This window comes from Nomascus leucogenys, chromosome 10, assembly GCF_006542625.1.
Source record: "Nomascus leucogenys isolate Asia chromosome 10, Asia_NLE_v1, whole genome shotgun sequence".
In the NCBI taxonomy this organism is placed as follows: domain Eukaryota; kingdom Metazoa; phylum Chordata; class Mammalia; order Primates; family Hylobatidae; genus Nomascus; species Nomascus leucogenys.
In genome coordinates, this window is record NC_044390.1 from 64,275,097 (window position 1) to 64,295,726 (window position 20,630).

The 20,630-nt window shown below is 49.2% G+C and overlaps 1 protein-coding gene across 1 annotated transcript; it reads right to left on the reverse strand.

The window, feature by feature from the left end:
- Window positions 1-737: 737 nt before the first annotated feature.
- On the reverse strand, window positions 738-19,626 carry LOC100588739 (zinc finger protein 883). The gene is made up of 5 exons (XM_030821118.1): window positions 19,544-19,626; window positions 15,157-15,245; window positions 14,242-14,368; window positions 8,176-8,277; window positions 738-3,185 (listed from the first exon to the last, which is right to left on the reverse strand). The coding sequence occupies exons 2-5, from the start codon at window positions 15,187-15,189 to the stop codon at window positions 1,351-1,353; spliced, it is 2,097 nt and encodes a 698-aa protein (XP_030676978.1). The 5' UTR covers window positions 15,190-15,245; window positions 19,544-19,626; the 3' UTR covers window positions 738-1,350.
- Window positions 19,627-20,630: the final 1,004 nt, after the last annotated feature.

Genomic DNA, 20,630 nt, shown 5'->3' on the forward strand with positions numbered 1-20,630 from the left:
GATCTCGCCATTGCATTCCAGCCTGGGCGACAGCGAGATTCCGTCTCAAAAAAAAAAAAAAAAAAAATATATATATATATATATATATATATATATATATATATATAATTATTAAATGAAAAATAATACTATGTTTTAAAAATATGATTAAAAGTCTCCCCTTGGGAGGCGGGGCTTGCAGTGAGCCAAGATCGTGCCACTGCACTCCAGCCTGGGCAACAGATCAAGACTCTGTCTCAAAAAAATAATAATAAAATAAAAAATCTCCCCTTGGACATGAATAAACAGTGACGCTTAAGAACATGATGCTTAATAGAACAATCACTTTGTAGACCGGGCACGGGAGCTCACACCTGTAATCCCAACACTTTGGGAGGCTGACGGAGGAGGATCACATGAGGCTAGGTGTTTGAGACCAGCCTGGCCAACATGGTGTAACCCCACGTCTTCTAAAAATGACAAAAATTAGCTGGGAGTGGTGGCAGGTGCCTGTAATCCCAGCTTCTTGGGAGGCTATGTAGGAGAATCACTTGAACCCAGGTGGTAGAGGTTGCAGTGAGATGAGATCATGCCACTGCACTCCAGCCTGGTAACACAGCAATATTCTGTCTCAAAAATAAATAAATAAATAAATAAATAAAAGAACAGAAAAATAGCTTTGTAAAGCATAGATCCCGGAAACATAATAAACAGAAACAATAGGACATTAAAAATGTCTATAAATATGTGAAACGTTTATATTTATATTCATATTTATATGAAACATATTTATTGTTTAAGCCAACTGCAGATTCTGATATTTGTAGCTTAAAGTTTTAAAGGAAACCAAAAATGTTACTTTAAAGGGTTAATCTTTACAGCGGTCTTCCCCCCTTGAATATTCAGGCTCCAGTTTAAGGAAGGATGAAACAGTTTAAGAAGCTTGGAGAGAGCTGTTCTTGGTGAAGGTCCCAGATGAAATGGCATCCCTTTGGACCACCCTCTAACTATACCACAATCTAGGGACATGGCAGGGTGGAGGAAATATGCAAGGGAAGCCCCCAGAATGATCAGAACCTGTCCCAGCTAGTGAAAACCTGTGCCACCTTCCCTCTAGGGAACAAAGGAACAAACCATCTCAACATATGGTGCCAGCATCCTTCTCTGGGGAGTTCTTAGTGTTGATGAAGAGCAGATTGCTGAAGGGCCGTTTATGCACCTGGATCCATCTGTTCCTGAAGGCAAAATTGTTCCTAGGGTTCCTAGTGTTGATGAAGGTGGGATGGAACCTAACAGCAGGACAGCCAGCTCATTACACACTCAGATTGTCTAATCAGCATGAGTTCTCTGATGATCAGCAAGCTGTGTGCCTCAAGCAAAGGCTTCCTCAAAATCATCACAGATGTAGGCATCCTGGCCAGTGTGAAGCCTCCGGTGTTCAGTCAGGTGCGAACTCCAGCTGAAACCCTCTCCACACTCCTCACATGCGTAGCGTTTGCTGCCAGTGTGGACCTTCTGATGTTGGAGAAGGTGTGAGATCTGGGTATAGGTTCTCCCACAGTTGCTACACTTGTAAGGTTTCTCTCCAGTGTGAATCCTTTGGTGTTGGATTAAGTGGATGCTCTGGTTGAAGGCCTTCCCACATTCCTTGCAGGCGTAGGGCTTCTCGCTGGTGTGAATCCTCTGATGTTGAGTGAGGGATGAGTTGTGACTGAAGGTTTTCCCACACTCCTTACACTTATAGGGCTTCTCACCAGTGTGGATCTTCTGGTGCTCAATGAGGTGCGTGCTCCGGCTGAAGGCTTTCCCACACTCGCTGCACTCATAGGGCCTCTCTCCAGTGTGAATCCTCTGGTGTTGAATGAGGTGGGAGATCTGGGTATAGGCTTTCCCACACACTTTACATTCGTAGGGTTTCTCTCCTGTGTGAATCCTCTGGTGGCGTGTGAGGGAGGAGTTCTGGCTGAAGGTTTTCCCACACTCGGTACATTTGTAGGGCTTCTCACCGGTGTGGATGGTCTGGTGCTGGGTAAAGGATGAGGTGTGGCTGAAAGCCTTCCCACATTCATTGCATACGTAGGGCTTTTCCCCCACATGAGTGCTCTGGTGCCTCATGAGGTGGGAAATCTGTGTGTAAGCCTTCCCGCACTCGTGACACGCATAGGGCTTCTCGCCAGTGTGAATTCGCTGATGCTGAGTCAGGGACGAGCTGTGGCTGAAGGCTTTGCCACAATCAGTGCACTCATAGGGTTTTTCTCCAGTGTGGACTCGCTGGTGCTGAGTCAGGGATGAGCTGTGGCTGAACGTTTTCCCACACTCGTTACATTTGTAGGGTTTCTCCCCAGTGTGGACGGTCTGGTGTTGGGTCAGGGAGGAGGTGTGACAGAAGGCCTTGCCGCACTCTCCACATTGGTAGGGCTTCTCCCCTGTGTGGATTTTCTGGTGGCGGGTGAGGTGGGAGACCTGCGAGTAGAACTTCCCACACTGGCCGCATTTGTAGGGCTTCTCCCCGGTGTGGCACCGCTGGTGTTTGATGAGGGATGAGCTCTGTGTGAAGGCCTTCCCGCAGTCCTTGCATGTGTAGGGCTTCTCTCCAGTGTGAATCCTCTGATGCTCGGTAAGCGAAGAGCTTTGAGTGAAGGTCTTGCCACATGTGTGGCAGGCATAGGGCTTCTCGCCTATGTGGATGATGTGGTGCTGAATGAAATATGAGCTGTTGCTGAATGCCTTCCCACAGTCATGGCACTTGTAGGGCTTCTCCCCGCTGTGAATTCGCTGATGGAGAATATAGTCCGAATGGTAAATGAAGGCTTTCCCACATTCCGTGCAGTTAAATGGTTTCTTCTCCACGAACGTCCTTTGGCGTTTCAAGCTCTTCCAGGGCCTGCCCCACTTCCGGGGCCTGTCTCCAAGGGGCACTCGTTGCTTCCGGATGAGGGTAGAGGCCTGCTGGAGGCTTCTCCCAAGCTCGTTACACCCAAGGCCTCTCTCCCCTGAGGTGTCTCCCTTGGGAGTAGCAAATAAACACCTCAAATGCCTCTCCTGCTTTCTTGCATCCTCCAATGGATAGTGACATGCCAAGGGTTTCCCCACCTGGGCATCTCCAAGCATAGCCCTTAAAGGTCCCTCTACTGGGGAAGCTGAATCTTCAGAAATGCTCTTTTTTCGAGGTGTCTCTCGAATAGTCACAGAGCTTGTCTCCAAGTCTGAAAGAAATGGAAAATACCAATACCATCTGTCCCAGGACAAAGCAAGCTGATTACTTGGAAGTGGCAGTGTAAACCTAAAAAAAAAAGTTTTCAAACTTGATGTTGCTATTTTGTTTCTTTTTTCTTTTCTTTCTTTTTTTTTTTCTTTTTTTTTTGTGAGACAGAGTCTTGTTCTGTTGCCCTGGCTGGAGTGCAGTGGCGCCATCTCCACCTCCTGGGTTCAAGCAATTCTCCTGCCTCAGCCTCCTGAGTTGCTGGGACCACAGGCGCCCACCACCACGCCTGGCTAATTTCTTTTTATTTTTAGTAGAGATGGGGTTTCACCATATTGGCCAAGCTGGTCTCAAACTCCTGACCTCCTGATCCACCTGCCTTGGCCTCCCAAAGTGCTGGGATTACAGGCATGAGCCACCACGCCCGGCCGATGTTGCTATTTTGAAAGGCATGGTGTACGTAGATAGATTCATGTTCTGACATGGAAGGATAGCCTCAATACACTAAAAATGAAGACAACCAAGTTGTAAACAGTTTATGTACACAGAGTTGAGTAGCTATGCTATAGAGTACATTTTTTTTACAAATCAATAAGAAAAATGATAGAAAAAATCTAAGAAAATAGAGAGGCGAGAATATGAGTAGACGATTCATGGAAGAAAAATAAGAGGCTGATAAATACATGTATAGATGCTGAACATCAGCAATAGTTAAAAAAATCGAATCACCAGGACGCTACTTTACCCATTTTAGATTGGAAAATATTAAAGATATCCAGTGTTGCCAAGGGAGCATGGCACAGACTTCTCACACTATGTTTGTGGGAATGTGCAAGGGAAGAGTGAACAGAAGGTCCATCTCAGTTTTTTTTTTGTTTTTGTTTTGTTTTGTTTTGTGTTGTTTTGAGACAGAGTCTTGCTCTGTCACCCAGGCTGGAGTGCAATGGCACGATCTCAGCTTACTGCAACCTCCATAACCCAGGTTCAAGCCATTCTCCTGCCTCAGCCTCCCAGGTAGCTGGGAGTACAGGCATGTGCCACCACGCCTGGCTAAATTTTTTTTTTTTTGTATTTTTAGTAGAGATGGGGTTTCACTATGTTAGCCAGGATGGTCTTGATCTCTTGACCTCACGATCCGCCCACCTCAGTCTCCCAAAGTGCTGGGATTACAGGTGTGAGCTACCACACCCGGCCACAACTCAATATTTTTAAAAACTCAATTAAAAAAGGGCAAAGTTCTCAATAGTCATTTCTTTAAAGATACACAAATGGCCAATAAGTACACGAAAAGATACTCAACATCATTAGACATCAAGGAAAATAAAATGAAAATCATGAGATTCCACTTCACACTCACTAGTTATATAATAAAAAAGACATAATAACAAGCGTTGGTGACGATGTGGAGAAATCAGAGCCCTCACACACTGCTGGTGGGAACGTAACATGGTACGGCCGCTTTGGAAAATAGCCTGGCAGTTTCTCAAAAGGTTAAACATAGAATTACCCTGTGATTCAACAATTCCACCCCTAGGTATCTACCCAAAATAAATGAAAACATGCATTCACACAAAAACCTGTGCACGAATGTTCACAGCAGTATGATTCATAATAGCCAAAAAGAAGACATAACTCAAATGTTCACCAACTGATGAATAAACCAATTGTGGCGCATTCATACAACAAAATATATATATATATATATATTTTTGAGATGGAGTCTCGCTCTGTCGCCCAGGCTGGAGTGCAGTGGTGTGACCTCGGTTCACTGAAAGCTCCGCCTCCCGGGTTCAAACCATTCTCCTGCCTCAGCCTCTAGAGTAACTGGGACTACAGGCGCCCGCCACCACGCCTGGCTAATTTTTTTTGTATTTTTAGTAGAGATGGGGTTTCACTGTGTTAGCCAGGATGGTCTTGATCTCCTGACCTCGTGATCCGCCCGCCTCAGCCTCCCAAAGTGCTGGGATTACAGGCGTGAGCCACCGCGCCAAGCCCATACAACAAAATATTATTCAGCCATAAACAGGAATGAAGCTCTCATACATACTGCAATGTGAATGACTCTTAGAAATATTATGCTAGGCTGGGCGTGGTGGCTCATGCCTGTAATCCCAGCACTTTGGGAGGCTGAGGTAGGCGGATCACTTGAGGTCAGCAGTTCGAGACCAGCCTGGCCACCATGGTGAAATTCTGCCTTTACTAAAAATACAAAAATTAGCCAGGTGTGGTGGCAGGCACTCATAATCCCAGCTACTCGGGAGGCTGAGGCAGGAGAATCACTTGAACCCGGGAGGCACAGGTTGCAGTGAGCCCAGATAGTGCCACTGCACCCCAGCCTAGGCAACAGAGTGAGACTCTGTCCCAAAAAAAAAAAAAAAAAAAATATATATATATATATATATATATATATAAAAAGGAAAGAACATACTTGAAGGAACTCCATTGAAATGTCAAAAGTTGGGCCGGGTGCGGTGGCTCACGCCTGTAATCCCAGCACTTTGGGAGGCCAAGTAGGGCGGATCATGAGGTCAGGAGATCGAGACCATCCTGGCTAACACAGTGAAACCCCATCTCTATTAAAAATACAAAAAATTAGCTGGGCGTGGTGGCAGGTGCCTGTAGTCCCAGCTACTCGGGAGGCTGAGGCAGGAGAATGGCATGAACCCGGGAGGTGGAGCTTGCAGTGAGCCGAGTTCGTGCCACCGCACTCCAGCCTGGGCGACAGAGCGAGACTCCGGCTCAAAAAAAAAAAAATAAATAAATAAAATAAAATAAATAAAAATAAAAATAAAATGAATAAAAAGAAATGATGAGCAGAAAGCAAAACCATTTGGAATTTGTGGAGGAAATGGATTTTTTTTGGAGCTAGTGGGTTTGTTCATGGAATGTCCATTAATTACATATGTGCCAACCACGGTGCTGTGAGTGGGTGACCTTTTGCTAAACAAGATATCTGGTTCTTGTCCTCAAAGAGGAGGGAGGGGCAGGCTTGTATTCAGACTTTTGGACATATCTTACTTATCTCTTTACCTTCCCTGTCTTTGAACAACCACTGCTCCCCTTTTCCTATAGTCTCGGTGGGGCTGTCACGTATCTCCCCACCCCCCACCTCAGCAATGGGCATTGGACTTCAGACTGGCCAATCATAATACTCCATTCCTTGGGCCATAATAATTGGTTCATCATCCAAAGGGACTCAGTCAGAGACTTCCCTGAGATGAATATATGGGGTTATTAGGCAGAATATAAGTTTGAGACTGTGGGTAGCCATGTTGATTGCTACTTGGAGAGGCCTGTAGACAGAACGAAGCTAGAAACAGACAGAATCAACACATGTGTAAAGGGAAGGAGGGGGAAGGGGGGGTTGTGGAGAGAGAGAGAGAGAACAAGTACCATTTAAGGCCTTAGATTCATTTAAGGCCAATACCATTTAAGGCCTTAGATTCATCTATGCCGAAAGTCTTGCACTGCAATACTTCCTAGTTATATGGGTCAAAAAAAATCTAATTTTTCTTAAGCTATTTTGATTCTTTACATGCGAGAGTCCTGACATATCAGATAATAACAATTATTATTATTGCAATAAAGAACATTCATTAAATGCTTACTACATGCCAGATACTGTTCTGAGCTTGTTCTGTGTATTAAGTAATTTAATCATCCAAACATTTCAATGAGGTGGGTACTATTAGTCTCCCTATTTAATAGGTAAGGACGGCCAGGCAGGGTGGCTCACGCCTGTAATCCCAGCACTTTGGGAGGCTGAGGCGGGTGGATCATGAGGTCAGGAGTTCGAGACCAGCCTGGCCAACATGGTGAAACCCTGTCTCTACTAAAAATACAAAAAAAATTAGCCAGGCACGGTGGTGGGCACCTATAATCCCAGCTACTTGGGAGGCTGAGACAGGAGAATCACTTGAACTCGAGAGGCGGAGGTTGCAGTGAGTTTAGGTCACACCACTGTACTCTAGCCTGGGCGACAAAGCAAGACTCCATCTCAGAAAAAAAAAAGGTAAGGAAATGGAGGCACCAGTAGGTTAAGTCACTTGCCCACAGTCATGCAGTGGGAGAAAGGGGATTTGAACTCAGAGTCTGTACTCTTAAGTACAACATGCACAAGTGCAGTAATAGCACCTCGAGCAAGGAGCTGTGAAAGCGCTGAGAAGCGATGGCCTAGCTGTCATGGAAGGCCACCTGGAGGAGGTGACCTGTAAGCTTCATCTTGAAACACGTGAAGGTGTTTGCCAGGCAGAAAAAGCAGGGAAGGGTGTCCCAGACAGAAGGAACAGCATGTGTGAATGCCCAAAGGTGGCAACACACGTTCAGGTTCAGGTACGGACAGGTGCTTCAGTGAGGTCAGGGCATGGGTACAATCAGGAGTGGATGGTGAAGATGAGGCCAGAGAAAGCACAGGCTGAGTTACACAGGGCACTGAGTGCCAGGCTGAGGGGCTGGGACTTCATCTTGGGGGTACTGGGGAAGCAGGGGAGGATGTGAGCAGAGGAAGGAGGGGGTTAGCTCTCAGTATGGAAGGATCCCCTGGGGTGGTGTAAACTGGAGGGGTAAGCCTGGGGGCCAGGAGGCTGAGGTGAAGGTCTAGGGGAGAGAAGCTGAGGCCTGGCCAGGGGCAGGAGGGACAAGCTGGGGAATGCTGGGCTGTGACGGGACAAGGGGAGGGGGGGTGAGAATTATAACGACTCTGTGCCAAGCTCTGGGCTCTGCTCTGTATCTGTTAATTCATTTATTCCTCCCAATCCTAGACACTCATGTCACCTCCTTTTCACAGATGAAAAAATCAAAGCACAGAGAGGCTAAGTGACTTGCCCAAGGCCACACAGCCAGGAAGCAATCAGCTGGGATTTGAACCCACACAACCCGACTCCAGAGCCCACGATGATCATCCGTGTGTTCCACTGCCTCACCCGAGTGAACCTCACTGACCATGAGAGATGGGGTAGGAAGAGGGCTCACACCTGCTGGATATCCTCACCCACCTGGACAGGTAACTCGCCGGGCCTCTCTCTCCTCCTGCCTCGGCTCTTCCCCTCGCTCCAGACGGGAGATCACGTCGGGCTTGGACCCAGGCAGCCCTGCCCCTGGGGAAAGATACAAGAGTTGGCTGTGGGTGCCAGAATCACAGGGAGGTCTGCAGGGAAGGTGCACGCATTGAGCACCTAATGATTAGAAGTACAATTGGCCAACGCAAGACTTATTTGTTGAGTGCTTAGCACACTGCAGAGAGGCTGAGCTCTGACAAAGCTGTTTAAGGCTCCGGGTCTGTGCTGTTCGAGTTAACTGCACTGTGACAGTGTAAAAAACACTGTCTTCTGTGTTTTGAAGACTTACTAAAGAAAAAAACAGTAAAATCTCTCAATCATTTGTTAATCAATTATTATTTCAGTGTGTCAAGATGATACGATTTTAGATAGCTTGAGGTGAATAAAATGTATTATTAAAATTAATTTCATTTGTTTCTTCTTATTTTTTTTTAACGTGACCACCAAAAAATGTAAAATTACCTAAGTGGGTTGCATCTTATTTCTGATGGACAACTCTGTTTTAGATTCATTGATGCCCAAAGCTTCCATCTTAAGACTTCTAAATACTTAAGTTAAAACATTCACTTTTTTTTTTTTTTGAGACAGGGTCTTGCTCTGTTGCCCAGGCTGGAGTGCAGTGGCACAATCATGGCTCACTGCAGCCTCGACCTCCTGGGCTCAAGTGATCCTCCCACCTCAGCCTCCTGAGTAGCTGGGACTACAGGCATGCACCACCATGCCTGGCTAATTTTCAAATTTTTTGTAGAGATGAGGTCTCACTATGTTACCCAGGCTGATCTTGAATTCCTGGGCTCAAGTGATACACCCACCCTGAATGTTTCCTTTATTCTTTTTTAGATGGAGTTTCACTCTTGTTGCCCAGGCTGGAGTGCAATGGTGTGGTCTCGGCTCACTGCAACCTCCGTCTCCTGGGTTGAAGCAATTCTCCTGCCTCAGCCTTCCAAGTAGCTGGGATTACAGGTGCCCGCCACCATGCTTGGCTAATTTTTTGTATTTTTAGTAGAAACGGGTTTCACCATGTTGGCCAGGCTGGTCTCGAACTCCTGACCTCAGGTGATCCACCCGCCTTGGCCTGTCAAAGTGCTGGGATTGCAGGCATGAGCCACTGCACCCAGCCTGAACGTTTTCATTTTGATGAAATTGTCTTGAATCACTGTAGACAAACATACCATCCCTGATTAAAACATGAGATAATTACAACAATAGTTAGGGTGATACTAAAAAGTAAATGTCTATTAAGCACAGACTACGTGCCAGACATGTTTCTAAGCTGGTTAAATGTATTAGCTCATTTTCACCCTTCAGGCAGGAAACCGAGGCACAGTCTAGTGTTGTGTGAGCAGGAATGGAAGAAACACACAACACTGCACAGGAAGTCACAGAGGGTGGATAAATCAAAGGAAACTTCCTGGAGGAGGCGAGCCAAGAGGTGACTAGACTAGGGGTGAGGAGGAGATGAATTTTGGCTCAACAAATATGCCCGGCCAGGTGCGGTGGCTCACGCCTGTAATCCCGGCACTTTGGGAGGCCGAGGCGGGTGGATCACGAGGTCAGGAGATCGAGACCATCCTGGCTAACACGGTGAAACCCCGTCTCTACTAAAAATACAAAAAATTAGCCGGGTGTGTTGGCGGGCGCCTGTAGTCCCAGCTACTTGGGAGGCTGAGGCAGGAGAATGGCGTGAACCCAGGAGGCGGAGCTTGCAGTGAGCCGAGATCGCGCCACTGCACTCCAGCCTGGGGGACAGAGCAAGACTCTGTCTCAAAAAAAAAAAAAAAAAAAAAGACCAGCCTGGCCAACATGGTGAAACCCTATCTCTACTAAAAATACAAAAATTATCTGGGTGTGGTGGTGCATGCCTGTAATTCCAGCTACTCAGAAGGCTGAGGCAGGAAAATCGCTTGAACCTGGGAGGCGGAGGTTGCAGTCAGCCGAGATCGTGCTACTACTCCAGCCTGGGAGACAGAGTGAGACTCCGTCTCAAAAACAAACATAAAAAAAAACAAAAAAAGTCAGTGTCCTGGCCTGGCCTGGTCCCTGGGTGGGCAGGGGTCTGTCTCTGAGATGGGAGACCTGAAGGAGGAGTGAGTTTGGGCACGGTGACATGACCTGCTCAGGGGAGACAGGGAGTGTGGGGTCCTCAGCCTTCCCCACGGTAATGTTCTGGAGGCCACGAGCTGCACAAGGTTGAAACTCATGGGACACATTGAAGGGTCACCATCGTGGATGTGTGGAAGAGGGTGAACACAGCCGACCTGAGATGCTCCCTTTGGAAAGGCCTGCTGGCCAGGTAGGCCCTAGGCTGAGGTCCAGCAACCTGGACTTTAGGAGGGTTCCCAGAATTTCCTAATTGATGTGGGGCTCACTAGAGCCTCAGTTGCTTGTGGTTTTAGTTTTTATTTTAATTTTATTTTTATTTTTTATTTTTTTTGAGACAGAGTCTTGCTGTCGCCCAGGCTGGAGTGCAGTGGCGCGATCTCGGCTCACTGCAGGCTCCGCCCCCCAGGGTTGACACCATTCTCCTGCCTCAGCCTCCCGAGTAGCTGGGACTACAGGCGCCCGCCACCTCGCCCAGCTAATTTTTTGTATTTTTAGTAGAGACGGGGTTTCACTGTGTTAGCCAGGATGGTCTCGATCTCCTGACCTCATGATCCACCTGCCTCGGCCTCCCAAAGTGCTGGGATTACAGGCGTGAGCCACCGCGCCCGGCCTTAATTTTTATTTTAATTTTTTTTAGAGATGGGGGTCTCACTATGTTGCCCAGGCTGGCCTTGTAATCCTGGGCTCAGGTGATCCTCCTCTCTTGGCCTCCCAAACTGCTGGGATTACAGGCGTGAGCCACTGTGCCTAGCCCTAAACTGTTTGTGCAAACACCATGGTTTACATTGAACACCTGCTTTTTTCCCAGGAGTCTAAAATTTGGGTACATTTTAGAAGAGGGGGCTGTGTGACCAACCCCCAGGAAAAACCCTGAGCACAGCCAGGCACGATGGCTCATGCCTGTAATCCCAGCTCGTAGGGAGGAAGGGGCTGGAGGATGGCTTAAGCCCAGGAGTTTAAGACCTGCCTGGGCAATATAGGGAGATCCTGTTAAAAAGAAAAAATGCTGAGTACTGAGTCTCTGGTGAGCTTCTCTGGTGACAGCATTTCACACGTGTTGTCACATCTTGTTGCTGGCAGAATTAAACTCATCCTATGTGGCTCCACTGGGAGAAGGTTCTGGAAGCTTGCGTTTCGTTTCTCCTGGATGTCGCCCCGGGTGCCCTTCCCCTTTGCCAGCTGTGCTGTCTCCTTTCTCTGTAATAAACCATCACTGAGCGTTTAACTAAGGGCTGAGTCCCTGGCATCCGCTAACGATCACTCACCTGTGGTGGTCCTGGGGACCCTGATGGAGAAGTTTAGGCCACGTTTTTAATGAGACCACTTTTTTTTTTTTTTTTTTTTTTTTTTTGAGACAGGGTCTCACTCTGTTGCCCAGGCTGGAGTGCAATGGCGTGATCTTGGCTCACCGCAATCTCTGCCTCCCAAGTTCAAGTGATTCTCCTGCCTCAGCCTCCTGAGTAGCTAGGATTACAGGCGCCCGCCACCATGCTCAGCTAATGTTTGTATTTTTAGTAGAGACGGGGTTTCACCGTGTTGTCCAGGCTAGTCTCAAACTCCTGACCTCAAATGATCCGGCCACCTCAGTCTCTCAAAGTGCTGGGATTACAGGCGTGAGCCACTGCACCAGGCCTAACCCACATTTTTGATGAGTTTGTCCAGAGAAAGTGTGTGAGTGAGGAGGGCTGAGGATGGAGACATCGCATCACCACTACCACTTACAGGGGAATGTACAGATGGAGAACGAGAGGTCTAGGAAGGAGGGAACTGAAACCAGCAAGGGGGCTGTGCTGAGGTGCAGGGGTGAGATGAGGCCTGGGCAGGGCAGGGGCTGTGGGGACAGTAAGGAGGGGGTAGGAGGGGCAGGGCTGTGGCCTGAGGGGTCCCCCGGACAAGGGGAAGTAGGGGATGTTATAAGCAGAATTGCTGGCATCCCCCTAAAATGCTTAAGTTGAAACCTAGTCCCCAGGTGATGGTGTTAGCAGCTGGGGCCTTTTGGAAGCCATTAGGTCATGGGGGTGGAGCTCTCGTGGCAGGGGTTATTGCCCTTACAAAAGACACCCCAGAGAGCTCTCTTGCTCCTCCCGCCGTGAGGCTGTAGAGAGCAGCCTCTGGTGTGGTGGCTCATGCCCGTAAATCCTAGCACTTTCAGAGGCCAAGGTGGGCGGATCACTGAGGTCAGGAGTTCAAGACCAGCCTGGCCAACACGGTGAAAGCCCATCTCAGCTAAAAAATACCAAAAAATTTAGCTGGGCGTGGTGGTGGGTGCCTATAATCCCAGCTACTTGGGGAGGCTGAGGCAGGAGAATCGCTTGAACCTGGGAGGTGGAGGTTGCAGTGAGCCAAGATTGCGCCACTGCACTCCAGCCTGGGTGACAGAGTGAGACTCTATCTCAATAAAAAAAAAGAAAGAAAAAAAAGAGAGAGGTCACCGTCTATGAACCAGGAAGCACCCTCACCAGACACCGAGTCTGCCGTCGCCTTCATCTTTGACTTCCCAGCCTCCAAAACTCTGACATAAATTTTTTTTTTTTTTTTTTTTTGAGATGGAGTCTCACTCTGTCGCCCAGGCTGGAGTGCAGTGGTGCGATCTCGGTTCACTGCAAGCTCTGCCTCCCGGGTTCACGCCATTCTCCTGCCTCAGCCTCACGAGTAGCTGGGACTACAGGCGCCCGCCACCATGCCCGGCTAATTTTTTGTATTTTTAGTAGAGACGGGGTTTCACCGTGTTAGCCAGGATGGTCTTGATCTCCTGACCTTGTGATCCACCCGCCTTGGCCTCCCAAAGTGCTGGGATTACAGGCGTGAGCCACCGCACCCGGCCAACTCTGACATAAATTTCTGCTGTTAGAAGCTACCCAGTTTACAGCATTTTGTTAGAGCAGCTCAAACTAAGCAAGATAGGGCCGAGGATGGTGCCCGGGGGTCTGGTCTGGAGACCTGGGGGGATGTGGGGCCAACCAGAGGTGGGGACCTGGAGGAAGAGAAGCAGGACAGTGGGTGAACTGAGCTCAGTGGGTGAACTGAGCTCAGCGTGGGGTGGATGTGAGGGGCAGGAGGTGGGGAGGGCTATGCCTGGGGGCAGGAAGGTGGGCAAGTGCAGGATCTCGGAGACACGCTAGTGGACAGCGTTTATATGCTCCGGGGAGAAGATGCCGAGGTCAGATTGGGACCTGTTGATTGGGAACATGTCCGGGAGGCACTTGGAGCCTGAGATTCTGGATTGGGCATTCCAGTGAGGAGCCTGAAGTCTGGGGACAGGGAGGTCACCATGTGTGGAAGGGAAAGCGTTAGAAGAAGCTGGGTGACCGGGCACGGTGGCTGATGCCTATAATCCCAGCACTTTGGGAGTCCAAGGTGGGCGGATCACCTGAGGTCAGGAGTTCCAGACCAGCCTGGCCAACACAGTGAACCGTCTCTACTAAAAATGCAAAAATTAGCCAGCCTGGTGGTGTGTGCCTGTAATCCCAGCTACTCGGGAGGCTAAGACAGGAGAATTGCTTGAAACCAGGAGGTGGAGATTGCAGTGAGCTGAGATTGTGCCACTGCCCTCCAGCCTGGGTGACCGAGTGAGACTCCATCTCAAAAAAAAAAAAAAAAGGAAGAAGCAGCTGGGGACACAGCCTGAAGAGTGTGTGGGACCCACATTTTACAGGACAGGCCAAGGGACTCGGGCCCTCCTGGCTGCTGGGACTCCAAGATCGGCCGGCAGAAAGAGAGGAAGAGAGAGGCCAGGCGTGAGGGACCAGTGAGGGGAGCACAGAGGCCCCCAGATGGCAGGGGATGGACATGAATGAGAAGAGGGTGCCAGGGGGCATCAGAGAGAGCACTGGGGGCATCAGAGAGGGTGCCAGGGGGCATCAGGCCTCCCCCGGGGGAGGGCAAGGGGAGGGGCCTCACCCAGGGAGAGAAGATTCCGGTAGTTCTCCAGCATCACGTCTCGGTACAGCTCCCTCTGGCCAGGCTCCAGCCAGCCCCACTCCTCCAGGGTGAAGTCCACGGCCACATCCTTGAAGGTCACTGATTCCTGCAAGGGCCAATTTCACTCTGTGGAGGGGCACGTCCTTCTGGAACTCGGGGGCAGAAGTGTCAGGGGTCAAGAGCCCACAACAGCCCCCTGGGCTGGAACATTCTGATTGTGCAGAATTGGGATGCCTGAATCCAACTGGCCTATGGGAACCTATCTAAGGCAGAAACTCGTCCATAGGCACCTTGGTAGATAGTAGAACAAGGAGCCCTTTCACATGACTCTTCACTGCCATGTGTTGGGAAGTCATTGTAATATACCAATTAATTTAGTATACGATAGTTTACCAAACTGCCTGCAAACAGCCACCAATGTATGAGGTATAAAGTGAGAGTTCTGTCCGGGATGAGGCACCCTTGTGCAGTGCATAACCTGCAGAGCTCTAAGTGACAGCCCTAAGAAATACTTAAAGAAAAAACTGTCAAGCTGTTGTGTGCAGGAGATATTCACAAGTCCCATTCCATCCCAGACCCCATCCCTGATCCTGACCCCCATTCCTGACTCCAGGGATGAGGCTCAGGGGTGAAGCAGAACCATCCACTGCCCACTCTGCCTGGTAACCGAAAGGCTGCAGTGTTACATGAAAAATGTTTAGACTGTGTGATGCGGTCCCAGCTCAGAGCATGCTGCCTCTGCCCCCTGCCCCTCAGCACTGCCCGGCTCCCCTCTCCTCATACCCCCTTTCCCAATATTGGAAGACTCAGGAGACCTTGAGATCATGCACAGGGATGAAGAGGGCCCACTCGAGTCCACACAGTCATCCTGGGGAAGAGGAAGCCCAGACTCACCTGGCCCTCGGCCATCAGGGTCCCGTTGGCCATTGCTGGGTCCTGGGCATGTGCCTCTGGGAGAAGGGTCCACGCCAGGGCCTGAAGAGCTGGAGGAGGAGACCACAGCAGAAAAAGGGTCATTTGTGACCCTGACAGACAGATGCTTTCCCCAAGACTCCTGGTCACAGAAGGGGCCATGGTCCCTTAAGAGTCAAAGCAAAGTCCCAGGACAGGCCACCTGAGGCCCCCATTCCATACCAGTGACAACAGCCAGCAACCATGAGGCTGTCTCACCTCCCCGATACAACAGCTCTCGGACATGGGAGCTATGGTTATCCCTAGATGAGGATATTGAGGCACAAGAGGTCAAGACTTGCTCAAGTTCATGGAGACAAAAAGTTTCAGAGAAGTCTAGCCACAGGGTCACCCCTATCTTTTTTCTTATCTTTTTTTTTTTTAGATAGAGTCCCGCTCAGTGTCCCAGGCTGGCTGGAGTGCAGTGGCGCCATCTCGGCTCACTGCAACCTCCGCCTCCCAGGATCAAGCAATTCTCTTGCCTCAGCTTCCTGAATAGCTGGGATTACAAGCACCCGCCACCATGCCTGGCTAATGTTTACATTTTTAGTAGAGATGGGGGTTTCACCATGTTGGCAAGGCTGGTCTCAAACTCCTGACCTCAGGTGATCCACCCACCTCGGGCTCCGAAATTGCTGGGATTTTAGGCCTGAGCCACTGCGCCTGGGCCAGGGGTTCTTATTTATTTGTATAATTTATTATTTTTTAATAATACAGACAGGGTCTCTCTATGTTGCCCAGGCTGGTCGTGTACTCCTGGGCTCAAGCAATCCTCCCACCTCGGACTCCCAAAGTGCTGGGATTACAGGCATGAGCCACCACACCCAGCCTTGGCAAAGATTCTTAAAACTTTATTCCATAAACTGGGACTTCCTGCCTGATGGGGTAGATAGGCTGTATAACAGCCCCCAAAGATATCCCTGGAACCTACGAATCTTATCTTATATGGAAAAGAGACTTTGCAGAAGGGATTAAGTGAAGGATCTTTAGATGGGGGGAATTATCCTGGATTATCTGGGCGGGCCCTAAATGCCTTCACAAGTGTCCTTATAAGAGGGGGCAGAGGAGGGTCTGACACAGGACAGAAGAAGGCCATGTGCCAGAAGCAGAGAGCAGCAGAGGCTGAGAGAGAGGACACTACACTGCTGGCTTTGACGACAGAGGAAAGGGCTACAAGCCAAGGAAAGCAGGCCCCTGGAAACTGGCAACGAGGCAGCGAAACAGATGCGTCCCTGGAGCCTCTGCATGGAGCATGACGGTGCTGACCCCTTGATCCCTTTGAATCCCGCTTCCAACTTCTGGCCTCCAGGATTGTAATATAATAAAATTGTGTCATTTTAAGTGTTTGGCAATTTGTTACAGCGCCATGGGAAACTAATACAGTCCACAAAATGAAAAGATGCAGCGCCTCACACACATTTTCCAGGCGAGGAGCCACACACATCCCCGGCTACACAGAACATATACACCTGAATGCTGAAACTAGTGCATGAGGTGGTTTTTTTTTTTTTTTTTTTTTTTTTTTTTTTTTTTTTTTTTTTTGAGACGGAGTCTCTATCTGTTGCCCAGGCTGGAGTGCAATGGCACGAGCTCGGCTCACTGCAAGCTCCACCTCCCAGGTTCATGCCATTCTCCTGCCTCAGCCTCCTGAGTAGCTGGGACTACAGGCACCTGCCATCACTTCTGGCTATTTTTTTTTTTCTTTTTTAGTAGAGACAGGGTTTCACCATGTTAGCCAGGATGGTCTCAATCTCCTGACCTCATGATTCACCCGCTTCAGCCTCCCAAAGTGCTGGGATTACAGGTGTGAGCCACCACACCCGGCCTAGTGCACGAGGTTTTGATGAGAAAATGAGGACGAGAGTCTTAACTTTGTCCCCATGAATCACTTGTTAATTACAAAAAGAACAGGGTAACTTTTTTTTTTTTTTTTTTTGAGACGGAGTCTCGCTCTGTCACCCAGGCTGGAGTGCAGTGGCGAGATCTCGGCTCACTGCAAGCTCTGCCTCCTGGGTTCATGCCATTCTCCTGCCTCAGCCTCTCCGAGTAGCTGGGACTACAGGTGCCTACCACCACGCCCGGCTAATTTTTTGTATTTTTAGTAGAGACAGGGTTTCACCATGGTCTCGATCTCCTGACCTCGTGATCCGCCCGCCTCGGCCTCCCAAAGTGCTGGGATTACAAGCATGAGCCACCATGCCCGGCAGAACAGGGTAACTTTTTTATCTTATTTAAATAGTTAATTTAATAATTTGGAGACAGAGTTTTGCTCTTGTTGCCCAGGCTGGAGTGCAGTGACTCAATCTCAGCTCACTGCAACCTCTGCCTCCTGGGTTCACGCAATTCTCCTGCCTCAGCCTCCCGAGTAGCTGGGATTACAGGTGTGTGCCACCACACCAGGCTAATTTTTTGTATTTTTAGTAGAGACGGGGTTTTACCATGTTGGCCAGACTGGTCTCGAACTCCTGACCTCAGGTGATCCACCCGCCTCAGCCTCCCAAAGTGCTGGGATTACAGGCATGAGCCAACACACCTGGCCTTATTTTATTTTTGAGACAGTCTCGCTCTGTCACCTAGGCTGGAGTGCAGTGAGGCAATCTTGGTTCACTGAAACTTCCACCTCCCGGGTTTCAAGTGATTCTCAGGCCTCAGCTTCCTGAGTAGCTGGGGTTAAAGGAGCCCGCCACCACACCCAGCTAATTTTTGTATTATTATTATTATTATTATTTGAGATGGAGTCTCGCTCTGCCGCCTAGGCTGGAGTACAGTGGCGCGATCTCAGCTCACTGCAACCTCCACCTCCCAGCTTCAAGCGATTCTCCTGCCTCAGCCTCCCAAGTAGCTGGGATTACAGGTGTGTGCCACCACACCAGGCTAATTTTTTTGTATTTTTAGTAGAGATGGGGTTTCACCATGTTGGCCAGGCTGGTCTCGAACTCCTAACCTCGGGTTATCCCCTCCCCCCATCGGCCTCCCAAAGTGCTGGGATTACAGGTGTGAGCCACCGCGCCCAGACCAGGGAAACTTTAGAGAGGAGAAACTTGGCAGATGCCACCTTACCTATGCGAGTGAGGCTGATGTGGTGTGTGGTGGGACAAGTGGAGCCCAGGGTCCCCAGTCTGATGAGGAGACAGCATCACTCCTAGGGCATCCCTGCCAAAAGCGTGTGACCTAAATCTAACTATGAAGAAGCACCAGACAAACCCAGACTGAGGGACATGCAAGTACATGGTCTGTAATCTTTGGAACTTCCAAAAGAAGACTGAAAACCGGTTCCAGACTGAAGGAGATCCAACGATGCGTGCAATGTGTGACCTAGGATTTCCTTTGGCCATTGAGGACATTATTGGAGCCAGCTGTAATCCCAGCACTTTGGGAGGCTGAGGTGGGAGGATCGCTTGAGCCCAAGAGTTTGAGACCAGCCCGGGCAACATAGTGAGACCCCCGTTTCTACAAAAAAAATTTAAAAAAATTAGCCGGGCGTGGTGGCGTGTTCTTGTAATCCCGACTACTCAGAAGACTGAAGTGGGAGGAGCTCTTGAGCCCAGGAGGTCGAGGCTGCAGTGAGCTATGATTGTGCCACTGCACTCCAGCCTGGGTGACAGAGCAAGACTCTGTCTCCAAAAAAAGAAAAAGAAAAAAAAACCAAAAAGACATTATTGGAAGAATCATCAAAAATTTGAATAAAGTCTATAGATTAGCTATTAGTATTACATCAATATTAATTTCCTTATTGTGATCGTGGAGCTATCGTTATGTAAGGAAAATGACCTTGTCTTTGGAAAACACAGAGATTCGCTAGAAGGGCTGGGGAGTGGGAGGGCGCAGAGACCGAGAGCGGGCGACAGAGACCCACAGAGAGCGGGGACAGGACCTGAGGCGGCGAGGGTAAGGGGAAGATCAGAGAGAGATGGGAGACCCAGAGAGGGAAGAACAGATGCTCAGGATAAGGGGAGCCGAGACCGAGTCTGTGCCCGTGCAGTGCTACTCCTCGGGTTCTGGGGTCAGAATCTGGGTTGCAGCTCTACCAGCCTGAGAGGAATCGCGGAGTCTCCCCGAGTCGCAGTTTCTTCAACTGCAAAGTGAGGAAAGGTAGGTTCCCCTTCCTAGGGATCGCAGCAGTCCCACGCTCAGCCGGACTCGTGGCAAACAGCAGGCGCCCAATTCCTGCGCGCTGAGCGGTTTGAGCCGCGCTGATACTAGGTGGGACTCAGGGAATGACAAGAGGGGGCGGGGCGTCACCCACATCGCCCTCCCCACTCCCACCCAGACCCAACTCGGGCCCGCCCCCGGAGCTTCTGCTAGCCTGTCTGGCCCGGCCTGCACCCACCTGCTCCGGTCGGGTCCGCGAGGTCCGTACGTCCAGGCGGATTCCTCTGGACAGCCAGGCCTTCCCTTCCTCCGCCCGGTCCCGGAACGCGCCTGCGCGGTCCCTGTCTCGGAACTGTAAGTCCCGGTTCTTTAAACGCGGCATCACGGCTGGACTACATTTCCCAGAAACCATTGAGGCTCATGCTTCTCCCGGCCTAAGGGCTCTGACTGCCGGGGAATGCTGGGAAATGGAGTCCGGGAGCAGGATGCGGGGCGGGAGTAAGACTGTATTTAGATACATACACAACAGCTTTTGGAGGAAAACTGGTATTCGGGACATGCCTGACTGTACTGGCACGCGAATATCCCTGTTTTAGGCAGAGGCGATGCCATAGTCCATTTAATCCAAATTTCTAATACCATGGCTGAAGTCTTCAGGACAGATAAAAGTTGGCCCTGTGTAAACTGATAGTGAATTGAACCACTGTTACTCAATTTCCCTGGGCATCTGCCTTCCTGTTTGCCTCAGTTTCACCCATTACTTCTTAAAGGGCAGTGTGGTAAAGGCAATGGAGCCTATTCTGGGAGCTGGGAGATGTGTGTTCAGGAGTGCAAGGATGGTTTGATATTACGACATTACGCAATTTATCTTTTGACCTTTCTGAATATATCAATATGCAACCATATCTATAGATACACTAAAAAGACTTTTAATAACATTCAGTAACCCTAGATGCTGAGAAAGCTTACAAAAAAAATTCCGTAACCAGTCATTTCTAGATAAGCTTAATAAATTAAGCATATATTCATATTGAACAACAATAGCAACAATGTTAAAGAATTACTGGCTTCTTATTGTGTTTATGTATGTCCATATAATCAAAACCTCATATCAGGCTTAATCGTAAAACACTAAAAGAATTGTCAGGCTGGGTGCAGTGGTTCACACCTGAAATCCCAGCACTTTGAAATCCCAGCACTTTGGGATTTCAAAGAGGGAAGCTAAAGAGGGAGGATCACTTGCACTCAGAAGTTTGAGACCAGCCTGGGCAACATAGCGAGACCCCCATCTCTACAGAAAATATAAAAGTTAGCCAAGCATAGTG

Bases quoted from the DNA above. Each gene is read 5' to 3' on its own strand.
- LOC100588739 (XM_030821118.1), bottom strand. From the start codon at position 15,189: ATGGCCAACGGGACCCTGATGGCCGAGGGCCAG. The intron at 14,369-15,156 runs GTGAGTCTGGGC...TGGCCCTTGCAG, and splicing joins CCCTGATGGCCGAGGGCCAG to GAATCAGTGACCTTCAAGGA. The intron at 3,186-8,175 runs GTGGGTGAGGAT...CATTTCTTTCAG, and splicing joins CCGGCGAGTTACCTGTCCAG to ACTTGGAGACAAGCTCTGTG.